Source organism: Prunus avium, chromosome 3 (assembly GCF_965620075.1).
Source record: "Prunus avium chromosome 3, drPruAviu1.hap1.1, whole genome shotgun sequence".
In the NCBI taxonomy this organism is placed as follows: domain Eukaryota; kingdom Viridiplantae; phylum Streptophyta; class Magnoliopsida; order Rosales; family Rosaceae; genus Prunus; species Prunus avium.
The window spans coordinates 28,135,667-28,153,819 of NC_142286.1; the positions used below are offsets into that span (position 1 = coordinate 28,135,667).

An 18,153-nucleotide genomic window follows, 5' to 3' on the forward strand; every position below is an offset into this window, starting at 1 on the left:
AATCATAATCTTCTTTGCCCCAATTGCCATGAACCATTTCTTGCTGTAGAAATAGTTCCACCACCTATGAATGGTTCCAAGTCAGCCACTGCATGGAATTCCTCACAGTAGCGGCAGACTCCAAAGCATGAAATAGCTACTAAAAACACATTTAATACAGGGAGGAGTAATGCCACCTCCGCAGGTTTCAACGCACTTGAATCATATAACCAAAACAGCTTTCAGTGGGGTCCATTCTCGACAGTATCCGGTGCTTCTACTTCTGCCCAAGCTGCAAGCGTGGTTCAGCAGGCCTATAACAAAAGTGATCATGTCTATGCAAATTGATATGAATCTATAACAAAAGTTCATATAAAAGTATGGAAGTCTATAATAAAAGTTTATGCAAGTTTATTAAAAATCCGGGTAAAACCTATAGGAGTTATATATACAATTCCAGGAAATCTGTCACTTAAAAAAAATCTTTCAAAATCTTATACAAACCTAATTGAATACACCCCCCTAAATGAAGAGGCTCAGGATCCCTGACATGAGTTAGGCTAGTGAACTCGTCTATTTTCACCCAAGTTCAAGTCTTCTTTCTATACATTAGATTAAAATAATTTAGACTATCGTTACATTAAAAAAAGAAAAAAAAGAAAAAGAAAATATAAAAGAAAAAAACTTGGTGCCTTGAAAAGCTTGAGCCTAGGAAAGTGCAATGAAATGAGTAATTGACATATTAGTCCACGTTACTCGTGTGAATGGTTTCATAACCATGGACCCATGATGCACACGTTTTCAGTCCACCAGTCTTTTCCAACTAACAGTCTATGTCATGAATTATTATTATTTTTTGGACGAATATGTCAAGAATTACTTATATTAAGTACAAAGCTTAGGTGTTAAGCATTTTCCAAGCCTATATAAAACCGTCCAATTCTCAACCTTACATCTCCTAATTTATCGCAACCAAGTTTTCCGAAAGAAAATGGCCTTCCGAAGGAGAAATCCGCCTCCACCTCCACCACCTGATCCATTTGCGCCACCGCCTCCTCCACCTCCACACCACTATGGCCCGCCGCCTCCACCACCACCGCGGCAGGAATTCTATCCTCCACCTCCACCGCCACCTTATCATCACCATCATCATCCACCTGGTCCTCCACCCCCACCTTACGCGCCAGGCCCTCCACCGCCTGGTCCTCCTCCACCACCCTACTCAGACCCCTACAGGCCACCACCCCCTTGGGGTCCTCCTCCTCCTCGTCCACCCTACTGAATACTAATTGATATACACCTCGTTTTACTGATATATATATCATTATTTGCATCTTTTCATTTGCTTTACATATGGTCTCCGTACGCACGTTGGATGCACTAGCAACAACTGATCAAGTCTATACTACTTCAGGAGAAAGAGGAATAAAAGGTTCATCTAGTTCATGTTTTCAGACCCTGCTTTTTATTTATTTATTTTTCATGTTATCAATAATTATGTAATATAGCAAGGTTGATTGGTATATAAGGATCCCGTGTATTTGATTATATATATAGAGAGATCATTAATTATATGTCGCAATGTTTTGATTGTGTATTTCTTCCAAGAGCTTGCAATTACCATGATTATATATTTTTTTTGTCCTCTCTTCATTCTATTTCTCCATACCTTCTTCCTCTCACCGACTCTCTCCTCACAAAGAACAAAATAAGTCACCACACACCCTAGGTGGCCAAGAGAGGAGAGAGAAAGTGAGAGAAAGAAAATGAGAAAGAGATAGAGACTCCAACAGTGGTGGTGGTGAATGGGGAAAGGCTGGCCAGGGGTGCTGGGCTTTTTTAATTTTATTTCAACAAACTATATGACCCATTAACATTAATAACCTTTGTCCATCAGTGTTGATGAGGCCCGTGAACCCATCCACGTGTGGAGTTTTATCTCAAAAGGAGGGCTATGTTGGCATGAGCTAAGTGGGCGACGGTAGGGCCTCACATTAAATATTAATTTCATTAATAAGTTGTTGTAGCTTAGAAATTATATTAATTTAATAGATAATTTTCACTTTACGATGGTATAATTTATTGACTTTTAGAGTTTGATACATCAAATTATTTTCATTTCAATCGCATAAATAAAGTTGATTTTCTTACTACTTTCATACATGCCGTCAGTCTTTCTGTTACTAAGTATGTTAATTGCTGATGTGCAACTGGGTTCTGCGGGGGTGAAGGGTGAGTTGTGAGTTGGGTTAGGCTTTGGGTTTTGAGGGGGTGGAAGGAGGAGATGGGGGTCTTGTGGGTGGTCAGGGGAAAAGAGAAGTTTTTTGGGTGTCTTGAGAAGGGTTGGCTAGGGTTCTGGGTTCGACGGGAGAGCAAGGAGAGAGTGAGAATTAGTGGGGGGTTCTGGGTGCGATGGGAGAGCAAGGAGAGAGGTTGAGTTAGCTGGGGTTTTGGGTTCGATGAGAGAGAGAGAGAGAGAGAGAGAGAGATTAATTAATTAACTAATATTTGTTTATTTATTTAATAATATATGTGGACCACATGGCATCATATGAGTGAGTCTACGTGGCAACAAATGTGTCACGTCAGTAGTTGTTTGTACCAAAATTTGCACTTTTTGGCCAAACTCTCCATTCTAGCCAAAATACATTTGGACTTATTTTTTACTCATCAGCCCAACTGGCCATTCGGGCTCCACTTGCTAAAAATTGGAAAAGAAGCCCATATCATTCCAAGAGATAAAATAAGCCAAAATAGCTTTCCCAAGTTCCCAGATTACATATTTTGAAACTTGAGGTCTGACCTTCATTAACTCAAGACCATATCAATAGAAAGGTAAAAGCAAAAGTTATCTCCTATAGCCATTTAAGTCTCAGGAACTACAGACCCGTGTGGTCTCATCAATTAAGATATTTTGAAGCACAAGTTACAAGAATGGCCAGAAGGTATTCAAAAGGAATTCTTAGAGAAAGCATGCTGAGTATCTCTGCAAAACATCCATGTGCCTTCAAAAGAGGGATATTTTCTTCACAAGTTACAAGGAAAAGATATTCATCACAACTGATATTTTCCATGAGATATTTTCCAGATATTTTTAGGAACCAAAATTCCTATAAATACAAGGGATGAGAGCTGAAAAAAGGACACCCAACAATCAACAATCAACAAAACAAATACAAAAGAAACAATCAGTTCACTGATCATTCTAGCCTTCAATACACTATGCCAAAAAAGGGCTTTAGCAACGGATTTTATATCCGTTGCCTATTACACATAAATACTGTGGTATTGGTGACTGTTGCCTATTCCTATGTAATAGGCAACGGATATTCTCCGTCGCTGTTTATCACTTACTACATCGGATATCAAGAAAACTCCGATGCCTAAATGATTTCCGGGTGCCAAAAAAAGGTTGACTTCTGACGCCTAAACCCGAAACAGCATCAGTACTTTCAAAAGGGATGAGGCTAAAGAGTTCTAACATCATCAGTAGTTTTAAAAGGGGTGATGCTAAAGAGGTCTAACAGCATCAGTGATATCTACTATGCTGATGCATATTATCAATTACAACATCGTAGAAACAAATAATGGTGTTGTGAATTATGTTATACATCATCGCTTTTTTTATTTTGCGGACGTGAAAAGCCTCGAATAGTGCTGGTGGTTACATAAATGCTGATGCTACTTCTCGTTTTAGGCATCAGTGATAATAGATGTCTGGTTGTTGTTTTTATCTTTCAACTTCAGTTATTTCTGAAAAACTGAAGTTGTTATAAACAATAGGCATCATTTATGTAAGGAAAGGGTAGGTATTTTGCTTGTTTCACATCACACTTTACTTAGTTACTGTAATAGTATTTAAGAAAGGCCTCATTTCCAAATCATGTTGTGTTGCCATTGCTCATAAAAAAAACATTATATCAACAGTAATTTAAATATATCCATAATTGTCTATATATATATATATATATATATATATATAAGCAAAATACTTGAATGATCCATACTTGTCACATCCAAATCACAAATTTACCAGCCCTACACCACAAATTATCCATACTTGTCTATGCATAAGCAAAATACTAGCTAGAAAGACATGTAAAATGAAGGAATGTTTAGCTTAATCAAAAAGCCATTCTAGGACATGACTTGCCAATTCTTCTCGCACCTCATCCAATTCCATTTGGGTGTACGTGTCCTTCTTTCTAGCTCTATACTGGAAAAAAAAAAAAACACATAGAATGTAAACACAAAATATGAACATAAGCTTAAACAGTGCAAAATCATATTGGTGAACAAGAAAATCTAATTTGTCAATCAATCTAATTAGATAACAAGAAGTCATTAATTGGATCCCACTTCATGTTTAAACTAGCAATTAAATGATCATGTGATGGGGTAGAGAGTTGGACAAGCACAGCTAGCATTTTTTCTCAATTGACACAGACCTAACTACCAAAAAAACAGAGGCACATTGCTGTGAAAAAAAATTACACAAGGTTCATATTAACACAGACCTAACTACAAAAAAAACAGAAGTTGCAAATTTCCTTAAGTACCTTATTTCGAAATTCAAGGGAGGAATCTTTACAAATGTCCTTCATGTATCTCATCACAAAATACCCACATGACTTGCCATCGCTTTGTTTAGGAGCACCCTACATTTTTACACAACAATTCAGCATTTAGTTAGTTAGGTTCCTTAAAATTAATCTTACAATGTTTGTGAAATACAAGCATACCGAAAGCATAATCCACATTGGTAATTTACGAGGTCGTCTCCCAATTTGCGCATTGAAAGCTTTGATCCCACTTTAACAGATAAATAACACTTGTTATAGACCGTAAGCCAAATGCAAAAAATTTACATATTAAGGAAATAACTAAGAGAGACGGACTTACTCATTTACAACAGTTTTCCATGCATCATGAGGGTGACGAGCCCCAAGAGGATCCATGACATACACATTATCTTTGTCCTCATCAATTATTGTTAGGATCCAATGTCCCCTAATGTTAATTCAAAACATATTAGTAATACTCAAACATTCCTTGTAAAAAAAAAAAAAACCACTTTACTTACCCAGGATTATATGGAATCAAAAAGATGCTGTCAATGCTCGTTTGTTTCAAACATTTCGTAATGTATTCCGACCTCAAATTCCCATCTCTTGGATCATGTGCGGTACGTGCTGGGTCCATAAATCCAATCACTTGATCCCTTTGTTGGCTTTTTACCAAGCGAAACAAATAGCTGCCAACCATTTTCCATAGTTACTAACTAAATGAGACACAAGATTAATAGCCAATATGAGAAACAGAAAATTATAAAACATCAAAATTATAAAACATCAAGTTACTATTACCTAATATAAGCAGTTATTGTAGATTGTCCTATTTCTCTCATTTCAGCGAACGTGATAACTTGTTCTTGAAAGATGTATACCATCTTTTTCACACCAAATATGTCCTCATCAATATTTGTGGAGATAGTTTGACCTTTGGACATCACTTGATGTGCGTATGCATATAAAACCTTGCAAGACTTTGGCATTGTTGGTGATATAGTCTTGAATAAAGTCTTCGCTAATTTTTCCTTTGTAGTTTCCCTCTTCTTCTACAATTATTGCATAAAGCAGAAGGTTATATATATAAATATATACAATTACATACATATTAGTTAGAAAAGAAGTTTACCACTTTATCATCAAAGACAATAAGATCTTGAGGCCAAGCTACTTGCGACCCAACGGCATCCCCAACCGTTTCTAACACTCCTTTCACAGGAATTGGTAGTGGAGAATCTCCCTGTAGTGCACAATTCACAGCTACTCTTATGTTCCCCTCTCCCAAAGGAACATTATGAACCAGCTGGTTTGGCACATTAATCTCAACTATTGTGCCACTTGCAACAAGGTTTGCCTTTTCGCCGAAAGCCATTTTGCATTCTTTCCCCTAATATGCATATAAAAGACAAGTCACAAATATAATACAAGCTAAACATATCAATTTCAGCAAGCATTTATATCAATTAAGTAGAAGATGGAGTCAAAGAAAGAGATTGTAGAGGCCTAGGAAAAAATCAGAGGCCTAGGAAGCTTCACTATTAATATTCACGAGCTTGGCTTACAAATTAATTAAGTAAGAGATTGTGGGTGGTCTATTTAATTGTAGAATCTAATGTCATTGCCTTATTGGGTAAACGAGAATGAAGAATATAAACCTTTTCCCTACTTAATAACAATATCTTGGGGAAATGGGAATTCAGCTTTTAAAGTGCTAAGTAATTCTCTGCATGCACATGCTTTCTAACATCAAACAAGGAAAAAATTTATAATTAGTCAAACAATCAGTGTCAGCAAGAAATTCATAACATTAAGATCACAAACAAACAAATACATGAAAAAGGAGAGCAATGATGAATCATTACACCAATCTGCACAAAACTAAAAACCTTTATTTCCTGTGAATTTGTCAAAAAGTTCAGATATTATGGCCATGAAATTCATATAAATCGTATTCTAATCAGTAATTTTGTGTGTACATATTTAGAGCAAGTATATCAAAGTAAATGAAAAATCAGCATTACCTTCATAAACTCACTTTCAGTTTGCTCCACCACATCCTCACAACCTTCTTCACCACAAATTTCTTTTTCACCCTCCTCAAGTTTTCTCTCTATGTTTGTTGATGCTTTCTCGGATAAGATGGGAGATGGATGTATATTTGGGGATTGGAGGGATGTGTTATTAGGAACTTGAGTGTTAATCACCACCTTTAGCATCTCGATTTGGTTTTGAAGAGCTTGTTGCGCAGCTTCATGCCTTTTTTGTTGTTCTTCCATCATCTTTCTTGTCTCCATTATCCAATAATCTCGTTGTTCCAACATTACCTTCGAGACACACTCCCTCTTCTTCCTAGGAACTTTGAAATATGCACTTGGCTTCACATTACCTCCCACACCCCTCACCCTTCCAGCATGTTCAGGGGTCCCTAAAGCCAGTGACAAAACATCATTACTCCCAGATATGGTTAAAGTGCCTTCTTCTTTCTCCTTCATCAAGTTATCCTAAAACCATTATCAACAAAAAGAAGGTGATCACAATCAACATCATAGATATGTTTCTGTAATGTTTATTGTCAACAAAAGATACCATATATTAACCAATTAATTAGTACTTACAATCTTTTCAGCCATTAAAGCTACCTCCTTATCAACTATCTCCCCATTTTTATCTTTACGTGCATACTTCCATAAAAGAGCTCTGTCAATTTCCTCACCCTTCTCCACTACATTCTTCTCATACTATTTAAGATTGATCAAAGTTAGCATAGGGCAATACACAAATAAGAGTCCAAAAAACAGTTTCTTCTCTTACACTTACCAAGTCTTCGGCCACTCCAACATACCCTTTACGGCCTGATTTGTGATGATATTTACATTTACTTTGCCTTTCCTTTTGGGCTTCATGGATTTCCTACATTATAAGTATAAGACCAGAAGTTTATATGTCATATTTATCCAAAAAAAATCATTTTTTTAAATGAAAAACAGCAAGTTTGTATGTCAGTATACCTGCCATTCAGTACTTAATCTTGAGGTTACAAAAGTTTGCCAATCCGATAACTCAATGAAGTCATACATGTCAGGAGGCTGCTTCAATGCTTGTTGGTCATTTCTATATGGTAGTATGTGGTACCTCGTTAAGTTAGACTTGAATTGCCTCCACTTGCTACAAGATGATTGCAATATCCCCGTTTTGCTTTCAATACTGCCTGCATAAAATAAATAAAGATGTTCAGTTTAGGCAAATTACAATAGAAAACTAAAAAAAATCTGTAAAAGCATCAACTAAGGAGTATTACCGTAATTTCTGTCCACACTTTCTCTTTCAATTGGTCATCCACATCACTCCAAGCATTGATGGTAATGGGGATAAAGGTTCGAGCTACTACACCGGTGTATGAAGCCAATTGTTTACCCGCCTGACCACTTGCTTCTCCTTTGGAGTTAAACAGAACTTTTACCATTTTCCCTTTACGTTTCTTTATTTGAATTTGATTCATTTCTGTTGGACCACGCTTCCTTTTACCTTCACTATTTGATGTACTAGTTGTTTGTGATGTACTCCCTTCATTTGATTCAGCCATATCTGCATAAAAGAAGAACATTAGAATACGCATATAACAAAATAAATTATGTAAATTGACAATACACACAAAAGATAATACACATAATAGATTTAATGAAAATTCTCACATAAAAAACCAACATCTATGCTTGTTTTTTTCTATTAGTGACCCATATCCCCTCGCAATCTGTTCGCATATACTTCGCCTCACCCTCACCAATATCATATTTAAATTCTTCTACTGCTGGCAGTCCATTAGTAAAGGATTGGTGCTCAAGTACGGCATCCTCTAACTCATCACCATGAATATAAACTCTATTCGGCATTGGAAGTACAATTGACCAACCATCAGTTTCAGGGTCATCAACGTAAAATACTTGCCTCACTTGAGTGGCCATAACAAATTCATCCTTTCGATAACCTTTTCGATTAAGGTTCACCATAGTCAACCCACTATCCTCGGCATATTTGACACCTTTCTCATTCTCTACCCATGCACACTTAAATAAAGGAACTTGAAACTGATTATAATTAAGCTCCCATATTTCTTAGATAACCCCATAGAATATCATGTTTGAAACAACTGGATTTTTATCCTTTGCACTTGAAACTTGCATAGTACTTGCCACCAAGCAAACCCCACTATTTTGGACAGCACGTTCATTGTCACGTGCCTTAGTGTGGTAACGGTACCCATCTATGGCATAACCGTTATATTTCAAAACTCCCTTACGTGGTCCATGAGCTAGCCACTTAACAATGTTTGTCACTCCATTCAAATTCATAGTTAATTGACCAGCAACCTGAAATTATAAAAGATAATTAAAATCTGTTTGAGGTACCAATCCTTGCTTCTTCTATCTTCATGCATCCAAGATTTATCCATATCCCTTTAACCAATCCATTTCATAAACACAAAAAATATTATAAACAACTTGAGTTCACATTTCAAATAATGAGGGAAGCTGCCTATTATATGAGAGCATCTCAAGTTGCTTTAATATTGCAAATAAAAAACAAATATGGCCAAACAATATATAAATTGAACCCTAACTAAATGAGTGTTTTAATGATGCATATCCAGTTTATCCTATAGCTAGCATTTAGAGTACTTCACAAAAAAAAAACAAAAAAAAAAACCCAAATTTAAGCATGGCATGAAAAATTGCAAGAACTTGTAAATTTTGATGAAATACAAGTGTACTTACAGCAGTCAAAAGATCAGCAGTTGCAGGAACAGATTTGACAACCCTGCAAATTAAGGAAAATACAAATTAACATATTATTTACAAAGTAAACACAGAAATTAAGGCAACTTGGACTAGAAAACTGTACAATATTATTTACAAAGTAAACACAGAAATTGAAACTTGGTAAAAATAAAAATAAAAAGCTAATCTACTAATAGAAGTTACAGACACCTTCAGGTGTATTGAACATGTAAGGAATGTTTAAAAACCCACTTTAAATTTGCAACTTCCAACAAACTACCCAAATGATGAGCACATAAACTATCACATTTATTATCCCTAAATATATTTGTTAGTAATTGATTTTCTTACAATGTTAGTTAATTAGGTGTGTTTTCACTTATATGCTTGCTTACTATTTTCTGCACCACTTTTTGATTTGTAATATTGCACTTTAATGTTTGTAGTGGGGAGCCAACCATGCATTGCAAGTGATGATAATTGAAGCAATCCAATTAATTGTGGCAGTCGACACTAGAGAAGAATTGAGGTGCAGCTTCCACAAGCCAAGAAGAATTATAAAATGAAGAATGTGGTTACAGCACAATAAAAGCCAATTGAATTGATTACATGTGTTGATGTGTATTCCAATAAAAGAGATGAAATTGCATAAACAAAAGAAATTGGATGGGCTTGGCGGCAAGGTGGATGAACAAAATAAATGAAGAAATATTTGATTGGCTTTGTGGCAAGGTGGAGAAATTATTTATTCAAATGAAGTTGGAATTGTCCAGGAGGTGCTGCTCTCATTTTCCTATAAATAGGAAGCTCTACAAGCCTTCAAAAAACACACCAAGCTCACAATCTTCTCTTGAGCTCTCTCTCCTTCCTCCAATTCTTCTAGTTCTAAATTTCTGTTTTAGTTTTATTTTATGGGGAACTAACTCCCTAGCTAAGGCTAGGGGGAAAGCTTTTAATATAAGTGTGTAATTTTTATTAGTTTGATCCAAACTTAAGCTTTAATGTGAATTTGTAGTTTTTGTTCAAATGGAATTTGTAGTTTTCTTTTTAATTAATTGATGAATGTTTGATAATCTATTTCATGGGTTCAATCATGTTTTTCCCATTGTGTAGTAAAAACTTTCATGCTTTTAAAAGAGAAGAGAATTACTTAGATTAATAGAATTTTGATGAAGATTATTTTTTGATAGTTTGTTGCCAATGGTACAAGTTATGCTTAGAATACTTCTAAAGGAAATTAAAAAGAGCTTTAATTATTTTGAACAACTACAATGGAAAATATTTTGTGGATCAAATTATTAAGAGTTGCATGCTTATGTTAAAAGTGGAAACCCAATGCCTTAGTGTTTTAATCAATTGAATTTCCTTGAAAACAAATCTTGCATAAATCTACCTCTCAATCATAATTGTTCTTTTTCATCTCTGTTATTTTCTTACACTGCTCTCTGTGGATACGACACTCGGACTTCCGAGCTACACTGCTATACGACACCTCCCTTGGGTTTTGCAAAGTGGTGCGAACAAATTGGCGCCGTTGCCGGGGAGCGGCTTGTCAAAGAGTACAGAGATCCCCTTGGTCAGAGGTTTGCTGGTTATGTGAAATTCTTCACATATGGTACACTCTTTCCAACTTTCATCCTATTGTTAATATTTTTTTTTTAAATTTTTTGTTTTATTTTATTTTTGTTTATTTATTTATTTACTTTATGCGACCTAGAGATCATCTAGGAAGGTTTGTCAAAAAGTCTGAAACTGTTAATTTAGAACATTCTGCTTCAACTTCTTCAACTGAAATATCCAATAAATCTGAAAGCATGGCAGCAATTGTGAATAATGAACAAGAAATTGCGAATAATGAACAAATGGTTAATGCTCAGATTGTGAATGATGAAATAAGAGAAGTAGTTGCACCTAGAACTTTAGAGACATTTTTGCATCCTATTCGTGCACCAAATCCTTCATGCATCATGTTTCCACCTAACATGCCAAATTATGATTTCAAACTTGGAATGATTCAATTACTACCTATTTTTCATGGCATGGAAAGTGAAAATCCTTATGTGCATGTTAGGGAATTTGAAGAAGCAATTGGCACCTTTTACAATGTTCAACTTGATAGGATTAATTTCATAAGGTTGAAATTTTTTCCTTTTTCCTTAAAAGAAAAAGCCAAAGGTTGGTTGTATTCATTAAGGGCTAGATCCATAAGTTCTTGGGGGGAAATGACTCAAGCATTTTTTAACAAATATTTTCCTAATCACAAGACGATTGCTCTTAAGAAAAGAATCTCAAATTTCTCTCAAAAGGAAAATGAAACTTTGTATCAAACTTGGGAAAAATTTAAAGAGCTTTTGAATTTGTGTCCACACCATGGCTTTGAAAACTGGCGTCTTGCTAGTTATATATATGAGGGACTTCTCCCCCGTGATCGCCAATTTGTTGAGTCTATGTGTAATGGAAATTTTATGCAAAAAGACCCTGATGATGCCTTAGAATTTTTGGATGAAATTGTTGAAAAAGCTCATCAATGGACTGTCCCCAGTCTAGTTGAGACCACTGATCGTTCAAGAATTGCCACATCTTCTACTAATAAAGGAATTTATCAATTAAAAGAAGAAGATGATTGGAAAGTAAAATTTGAGGTTTTGACTAAAGAGATAGCTGCTTTGAAAACGAAAAAATCAAATTTGCCTCAACCTGTTTTTCAAGCTGATGTTAATCAAGTATGTGATTCTTGTTATGAGATTGGTCATACTGTTAAAAACTGCCCAATTTTTCAGGAAATGAAAGGAGCTTATGAGGAGCGTTGTGCTACTGTTGGAAACTTCAAACAACAATATTCTCCTTTTTCCAACACTTACAATTCAGCAACAAGGAATCATCCAAACTTTCGTTGGAGCAATGATTCACAACCTCAGGTAAGTGATAGAAATTCTTTCAATCATCAGTTTCCTGCAACTAATACATTTAATGCTAGACCTTCTTTGAGCGATACTCTTCAAGCATTTATGCAGGAACAACAGAAGCAAAATCAAAGGTATGATACCTTGTTTGGTCAAATGGTTGAAGAAAATAAAGAAATTAAAAGCCAAATTTCTAAATTGACAAATTCTTTTGCAATAAATGAAAAAGGAAAATTTCCTTCTCAAACTCAACCAAATCCAAAGAATGTTAATTCGTGTGAAACCTCAATTGAACATGCTAAGTCTGTCATTGCTCTTAGAAGTGGTAAAATAATTGATAACACACCTTCACCGAAGGAAGTTGAAAAATCTAAGAATAATGATAAACTTAACATGTCCAACTTGAATGAATCAAATGAATATCATTTTCCTGCTCCTTTTCCTCAAGCTTTAAATCCTCCAAAGAAATTGAATCAAAATTCTGAAATTTTGGATGTCTTTAAAGAAGTCAAAGTTAATATTCCTTTGTTAGATGCTATTAAACAGATCCCTTCATATGCTAAATTTTTAAAAGATCTGTGCACATTTAAAAGAAAGCATCAGGTGAAGAAAACTGCATTTTTGACTGAACATGTGAGTGCATTATTGCAACATAAGGTCCCTCCTAAATACAAAGATCCAGGAAGTCCCACTCTTTCATGTGTAATTGGAAAAAATTACATCAATTGTGCTTTGCTTGATTTGGGGGCTAGTGTAAATTTATTGCCATATTCAGTATATTTGCAGTTAGGTCTTGGTGAATTGAAGCCCACCACAATGAAGTTGCAACTTGCTGATCGTTCTGTACGAGTGCCGAGAGGGGTAATTGAGGATGTATTGGTCCAAGTGGACAAATTTTACTACCCTGTTGACTTTGTTGTTTTGGATACACAACCTGTTTTACATTCTGAAAATGAAATTCCTGTCATTTTAGGACGTCCATTTCTTGCTACATGTGACGCACACATTAGTTGCAGAAGTGGGGTAATGAAACTCAGTTTTGGTAACATGACATTGGAAATTAACATTTTTAATGTTTTCAGGCGACCTTATGAAGATGATGAATGTGCAGTGGTGAACTTGATTGAAGCTCTTGTGCAAGATCAATTTGAGAAGACCAGTATTTCTGAACCTCTAGAGGCTCTTTTATTGAATTCTAAAGAATCTGAATTACTTGAGGATCCGGAAATTGCTTATCTTAATTCATTATTTAATTCCTTGCAGGTTGATAAATGGACGCCAAGGTTTGAGAAGCTTCCACCTCGGAAGGAAAAGACATTGCCATCAAATGTGGAAGTTCCTAATCTAGAATTGAAGCCTTTACCCATGGGACTTAAACATGCATTCTTGGGGGCCAACAACACTTTTCCAGTGGTAATATCTTCTGAACTTGACTCTTTGCAAGAAGGTAAGTTACTTAATGTGTTGAATTCTCATAGATCTGCCATTGGTTGGACTCTTGCTGACATTAAGGGAATTAGTCCTCTTGTTTGTACTCATAAAATATTTTTAGAGGATGAAGCCAAGTCTTCCAGGGAGGCACAGCGTAGGTTAAACCCAATCATGAAAGATGTTGTTAAAACTGAGGTGTTGAAATTAATAGATGCAGGTATTATTTATTCCATCTCTGATAGTAAATGGGTAAGTCCTACTCAAGTTGTACCTAAGAAATCTGGCATAACTGTGGTTAAAAATGATAAGAATGAATTGATACCTACTAGAGTTGTTTCAAGTTGGCGCATGTGCATTGATTATAGAAAGCTAAATTCTGCAACTAGAAAAGACCATTTCCCTTTACCTTTTATTGATCAAATCTTAGAAAGGGTAGCCGGTCATGAATTTTATTGCTTCTTAGATGGATACTCAGGTTATTATCAAATTGAAATTGCCATTGAAGATCAAGAAAAAACTACTTTTACATGTCCTTTTGGTACTTTTGCTTTTCGTAGAATGCCTTTCGGATTATGTAATGCTCCTGCTACTTTTCAAAGATGCATGATCAGTATTTTCAGTGATATGGTTGAGCAATTTCTTGAAGTTTTCATGGATGATATATCTGTTTTCGGTGATTCTTTTGATAATTGCTTGAGTAATTTGGAAAAAGTATTGGTTCGTTGCCAGGAGAAAAACTTTGTTTTAAATTGGGAGAAATGTCATTTTATGGTTTCTTCTGGAATTGTTCTTGGTCATATTGTTTCTAATAAAGGAATTGAAGTGGATAAAGCAAAAATTGAATTAATTTCAAAATTGCCAGTTCCAAAAACTGTTAAAGATGTCAGATCATTTTTAGGTCATGCTGGTTTTTACAGGAGATTTATTCAGAATTTTAGTGCAATATCTAGACCCTTGTGTAATCTCCTATTAAAAGACAGTAAATTTGAGTGGTCTGATTCATGTCAAAAGGCTTTTGATAAATTAATTGAATTGCTCACATCTGCTCCAATTATGCAACCACCTAACTGGACTTTACCTTTTGAAATTATGTGTGATGCCAGTGATTTTGCGGTTGGAGCTGTTTTGGGGCAAAGGAAGGATAAGAAGCCACATGTCATCCATTATGCAAGCAGAACCTTGAGCAGTGCTCAGATGAATTATTCTACAACTGAAAAAGAACTCCTTGCTGTGGTATTTGCTTTGGATAAGTTTCGTGCTTATATAGTTGGATCACCTATTGTTATTTTCACTGACCATGCAGCTTTAAAATACCTTTTTGAAAAGAAAGATGCTAAAGCTCGACTGATTAGGTGGATCCTACTACTTCAAGAATTTGACATCACAATCAAAGACAAAAAGGGAGTAGAAAATGTAGTGGCTGATCATTTGTCTAGATTGAGTTTTGAGGATTCCATTGAAACATTGCCAATTAATGATTCTTTTCCAGATGAGCAATTATTTGCTATTTCAGAATTACCTTGGTTTGCTAACATTGTTAATTTTCTTGCTACAGGTAAAATTCCATCTGATTGGACTGCTCAAGACAAGAGGAAATTTCTTACAGAGGTTAAAAATTTCTTTTGGGATGACCCCTATCTGTTTAAATACTGCCCTGATCAGATCATTAGGAGGTGTGTACCTGATAATGAAATCCATGCAGTAATTTCTTTTTGTCATAATGAAGCATGTGGTGGTCATTTTTCTGTAAAGAAAACCGTTGCAAAGATTTTGCAGTGTGGATTTTATTGGCCTACGCTTTTTAAAGACACTAATTCTTTTTGTCGAACTTGTGACCGTTGTCAAAAGTTGGGGGCAATTACCCGTAGAAATATGATGCCTTTGAACCCAATTTTGGTAATTGAAATATTTGATTGTTGGGGCATTGATTTTATGGGTCCGTTTCCCATTTCTTTTGGATATCTTTATATCTTGGTCGGTATTGATTATGTTTCCAAATGGGTAGAGGCTGTTCCTTGTCGACATAATGATCATAAAACTATTTTGCGGTTTTTAAAAGAAAACATTTTCTCAAGATTTGGAACACCTCGAGCTATAATAAGTGATGGGGGGAAACACTTTTGTAATAAACCTTTTGAGGCTTTAATGAAAAAATATGGTGTCACTCATAAAGTCGCTACCCCATATCACCCACAAACAAGCGGTCAAGTTGAACTTGCTAATCGGGAGATAAAACAAATTTTGGAAAAAACTGTGAGTCCTAACCGTAAAGATTGGTCTTTGAGATTAACTGATGCTTTATGGGCATACCGTACAGCATACAAATCCCCCATAGGGATGTCACCGTACAGACTTGTCTACGGTAAGGCTTGTCATTTACCAGTTGAACTTGAACATAAGGCATATTGGGCAATTAAATTGTTTAATTTTGGTTTAAATAATGCAAGTTCGAATAGGAAGCTTCAGTTGAATGAGTTGGCAGAATTAAGGAATGATGCTTATGAAAACTCTCGAATTTACAAAGAGAAAATGAAGGTTTTTCATGATAGAAATATTTTGAGGAAAAACTTTGAACCATCACAGAAAGTGCTCTTATATAATTCAAGATTGCAAATTTTTCCTGGTAAACTGCGTTCCAGATGGACAGGTCCATTTGTGGTCACAAAAGTTTTTCCTTTTGGAGCAGTAGAGATTGAGGATCCAAAGAATGGTAATGTTTTTAAAGTTAATGGTCAACGTCTTAAACCATTTTTGGAGAATTTTGTTTTGCAGGATGACACGATTCACTTGGAGAATCCTGTTTATCAGGATTGAATTTTCAGACTATCTTTACTTGGTATCATGCTCGACCTAATCGCTTCAAGGGGGAGCATTCCAATCCTTTCTCTTTACTTATTTTGTTATTATTTTAAGTTGTTTTTTTTAATAATTAAAATAATATGAGTTGACTTTTGGTAACTCCAGTGAGCGTCTCTGTCAATACAGTGTCTAGGAGTTCTTTAGACGACACTTTCGGTGTCTAAGAAGTTTGGGTTTTAAGCGGGACCATTGTGACCCCTCCAACCTTCCCGGAACCCCTGGCTGTCTTTATTTGAATTTGATTCATTTCTGTTGGACCACGCTTCCTTTTACCTTCACTATTTGATGTACTAGTTGTTTGTGATGTACTCCCTTCATTTGATTCAGCCATATCTGCATAAAAGAAGAACATTAGAATACGCATATAACAAAATAAATTATGTAAATTGACAATACACACAAAAGATAATACACATAATAGATTTAATGAAAATTCTCACATAAAAAACCAACATCTATGCTTGTTTTTTTCTATTAGTGACCCATATCCCCTCGCAATCTGTTCGCATATACTTCGCCTCACCCTCACCAATATCATATTTAAATTCTTCTACTGCTGGCAGTCCATTAGTAAAGGATTGGTGCTCAAGTACGGCATCCTCTAACTCATCACCATGAATATAAACTCTATTCGGCATTGGAAGTACAATTGACCAACCATCAGTTTCAGGGTCATCAACGTAAAATACTTGCCTCACTTGAGTGGCCATAACAAATTCATCCTTTCGATAACCTTTTCGATTAAGGTTCACCATAGTCAACCCACTATCCTCGGCATATTTGACACCTTTCTCATTCTCTACCCATGCACACTTAAATAAAGGAACTTGAAACTGATTATAATTAAGCTCCCATATTTCTTAGATAACCCCATAGAATATCATGTTTGAAACAACTGGATTTTTATCCTTTGCACTTGAAACTTGCATAGTACTTGCCACCAAGCAAACCCTACTATTTTGGACAGCACGTTCATTGTCACGTGCCTTAGTGTGGTAACGGTACCCATCTATGGCATAACCGTTATATTTCAAAACTCCCTTACGTGGTCCATGAGCTAGCCACTTAACAATGTTTGTCACTCCATTCAAATTCATAGTTAATTGACCAGCAACCTGAAATTATAAAAGATAATTAAAATCTATTTGAGGTACCAATCCTTGCTTCTTCTATCTTCATGCATCCAAGATTTATCCATATCCCTTTAACCAATCCATTTCATAAACACAAAAAATATTATAAACAACTTGAGTTCACATTTCAAATAATGAGGGAAGCTGCCTATTATATGAGAGCATCTCAAGTTGCTTTAATATTGCAAATAAAAAACAAATATGGCCAAACAATATATAAATTGAACCCTAACTAAATGAGTGTTTTAATGATGCATATCCAGTTTATCCTATAGCTAGCATTTAGAGTACTTCACAAAAAAAAAACAAAAAAAAAACCCAAATTTAAGCATGGCATGAAAAATTGCAAGAACTTGTAAATTTTGATGAAATACAAGTGTACTTACAGCAGTCAAAAGATCAGCAGTTGCAGGAACAGATTTGACAACCCTGCAAATTAAGGAAAATACAAATTAACATATTATTTACAAAGTAAACACAGAAATTAAGGCAACTTGGACTAGAA

The 18,153-nt window shown here is 35.4% G+C and overlaps 2 protein-coding genes and 1 non-coding gene across 3 annotated transcripts; 1 reads left to right on the forward strand and 2 right to left on the reverse strand.

The window, feature by feature from the left end:
- Positions 1–4,099: 4,099 nt before the first annotated feature.
- On the reverse strand, positions 4,100–8,896 carry LOC148295869 (uncharacterized). The gene is made up of 13 exons (XM_088250622.1): positions 8,734–8,896; positions 8,323–8,598; positions 7,846–8,132; positions 7,359–7,457; positions 7,163–7,279; positions 6,569–7,048; positions 5,677–5,934; positions 5,346–5,596; positions 5,135–5,233; positions 4,882–4,989; positions 4,722–4,791; positions 4,539–4,637; positions 4,100–4,195 (listed from the first exon to the last, which is right to left on the reverse strand). Exons 1-13 carry the CDS (start codon positions 8,894–8,896, stop codon positions 4,100–4,102), a joined length of 2,403 nt encoding a protein of 800 aa, XP_088106748.1.
- Positions 8,897–11,592: 2,696 nt separating this feature from the next.
- On the reverse strand, positions 11,593–11,699 carry LOC148295870 (small nucleolar RNA R71). The gene has a single exon (XR_015834905.1). It is a non-coding gene; the product is annotated as a small nucleolar RNA R71 (small nucleolar RNA).
- A 919-nt stretch (positions 11,700–12,618) lies between these two features.
- Positions 12,619–16,856, forward strand: LOC148295871 (uncharacterized). The gene is made up of 4 exons (XM_088250623.1): positions 12,619–13,672; positions 15,212–15,347; positions 15,960–16,102; positions 16,843–16,856. The coding sequence occupies exons 1-4, from the start codon at positions 12,619–12,621 to the stop codon at positions 16,854–16,856; spliced, it is 1,347 nt and encodes a 448-aa protein (XP_088106749.1).
- Positions 16,857–18,153: the final 1,297 nt, after the last annotated feature.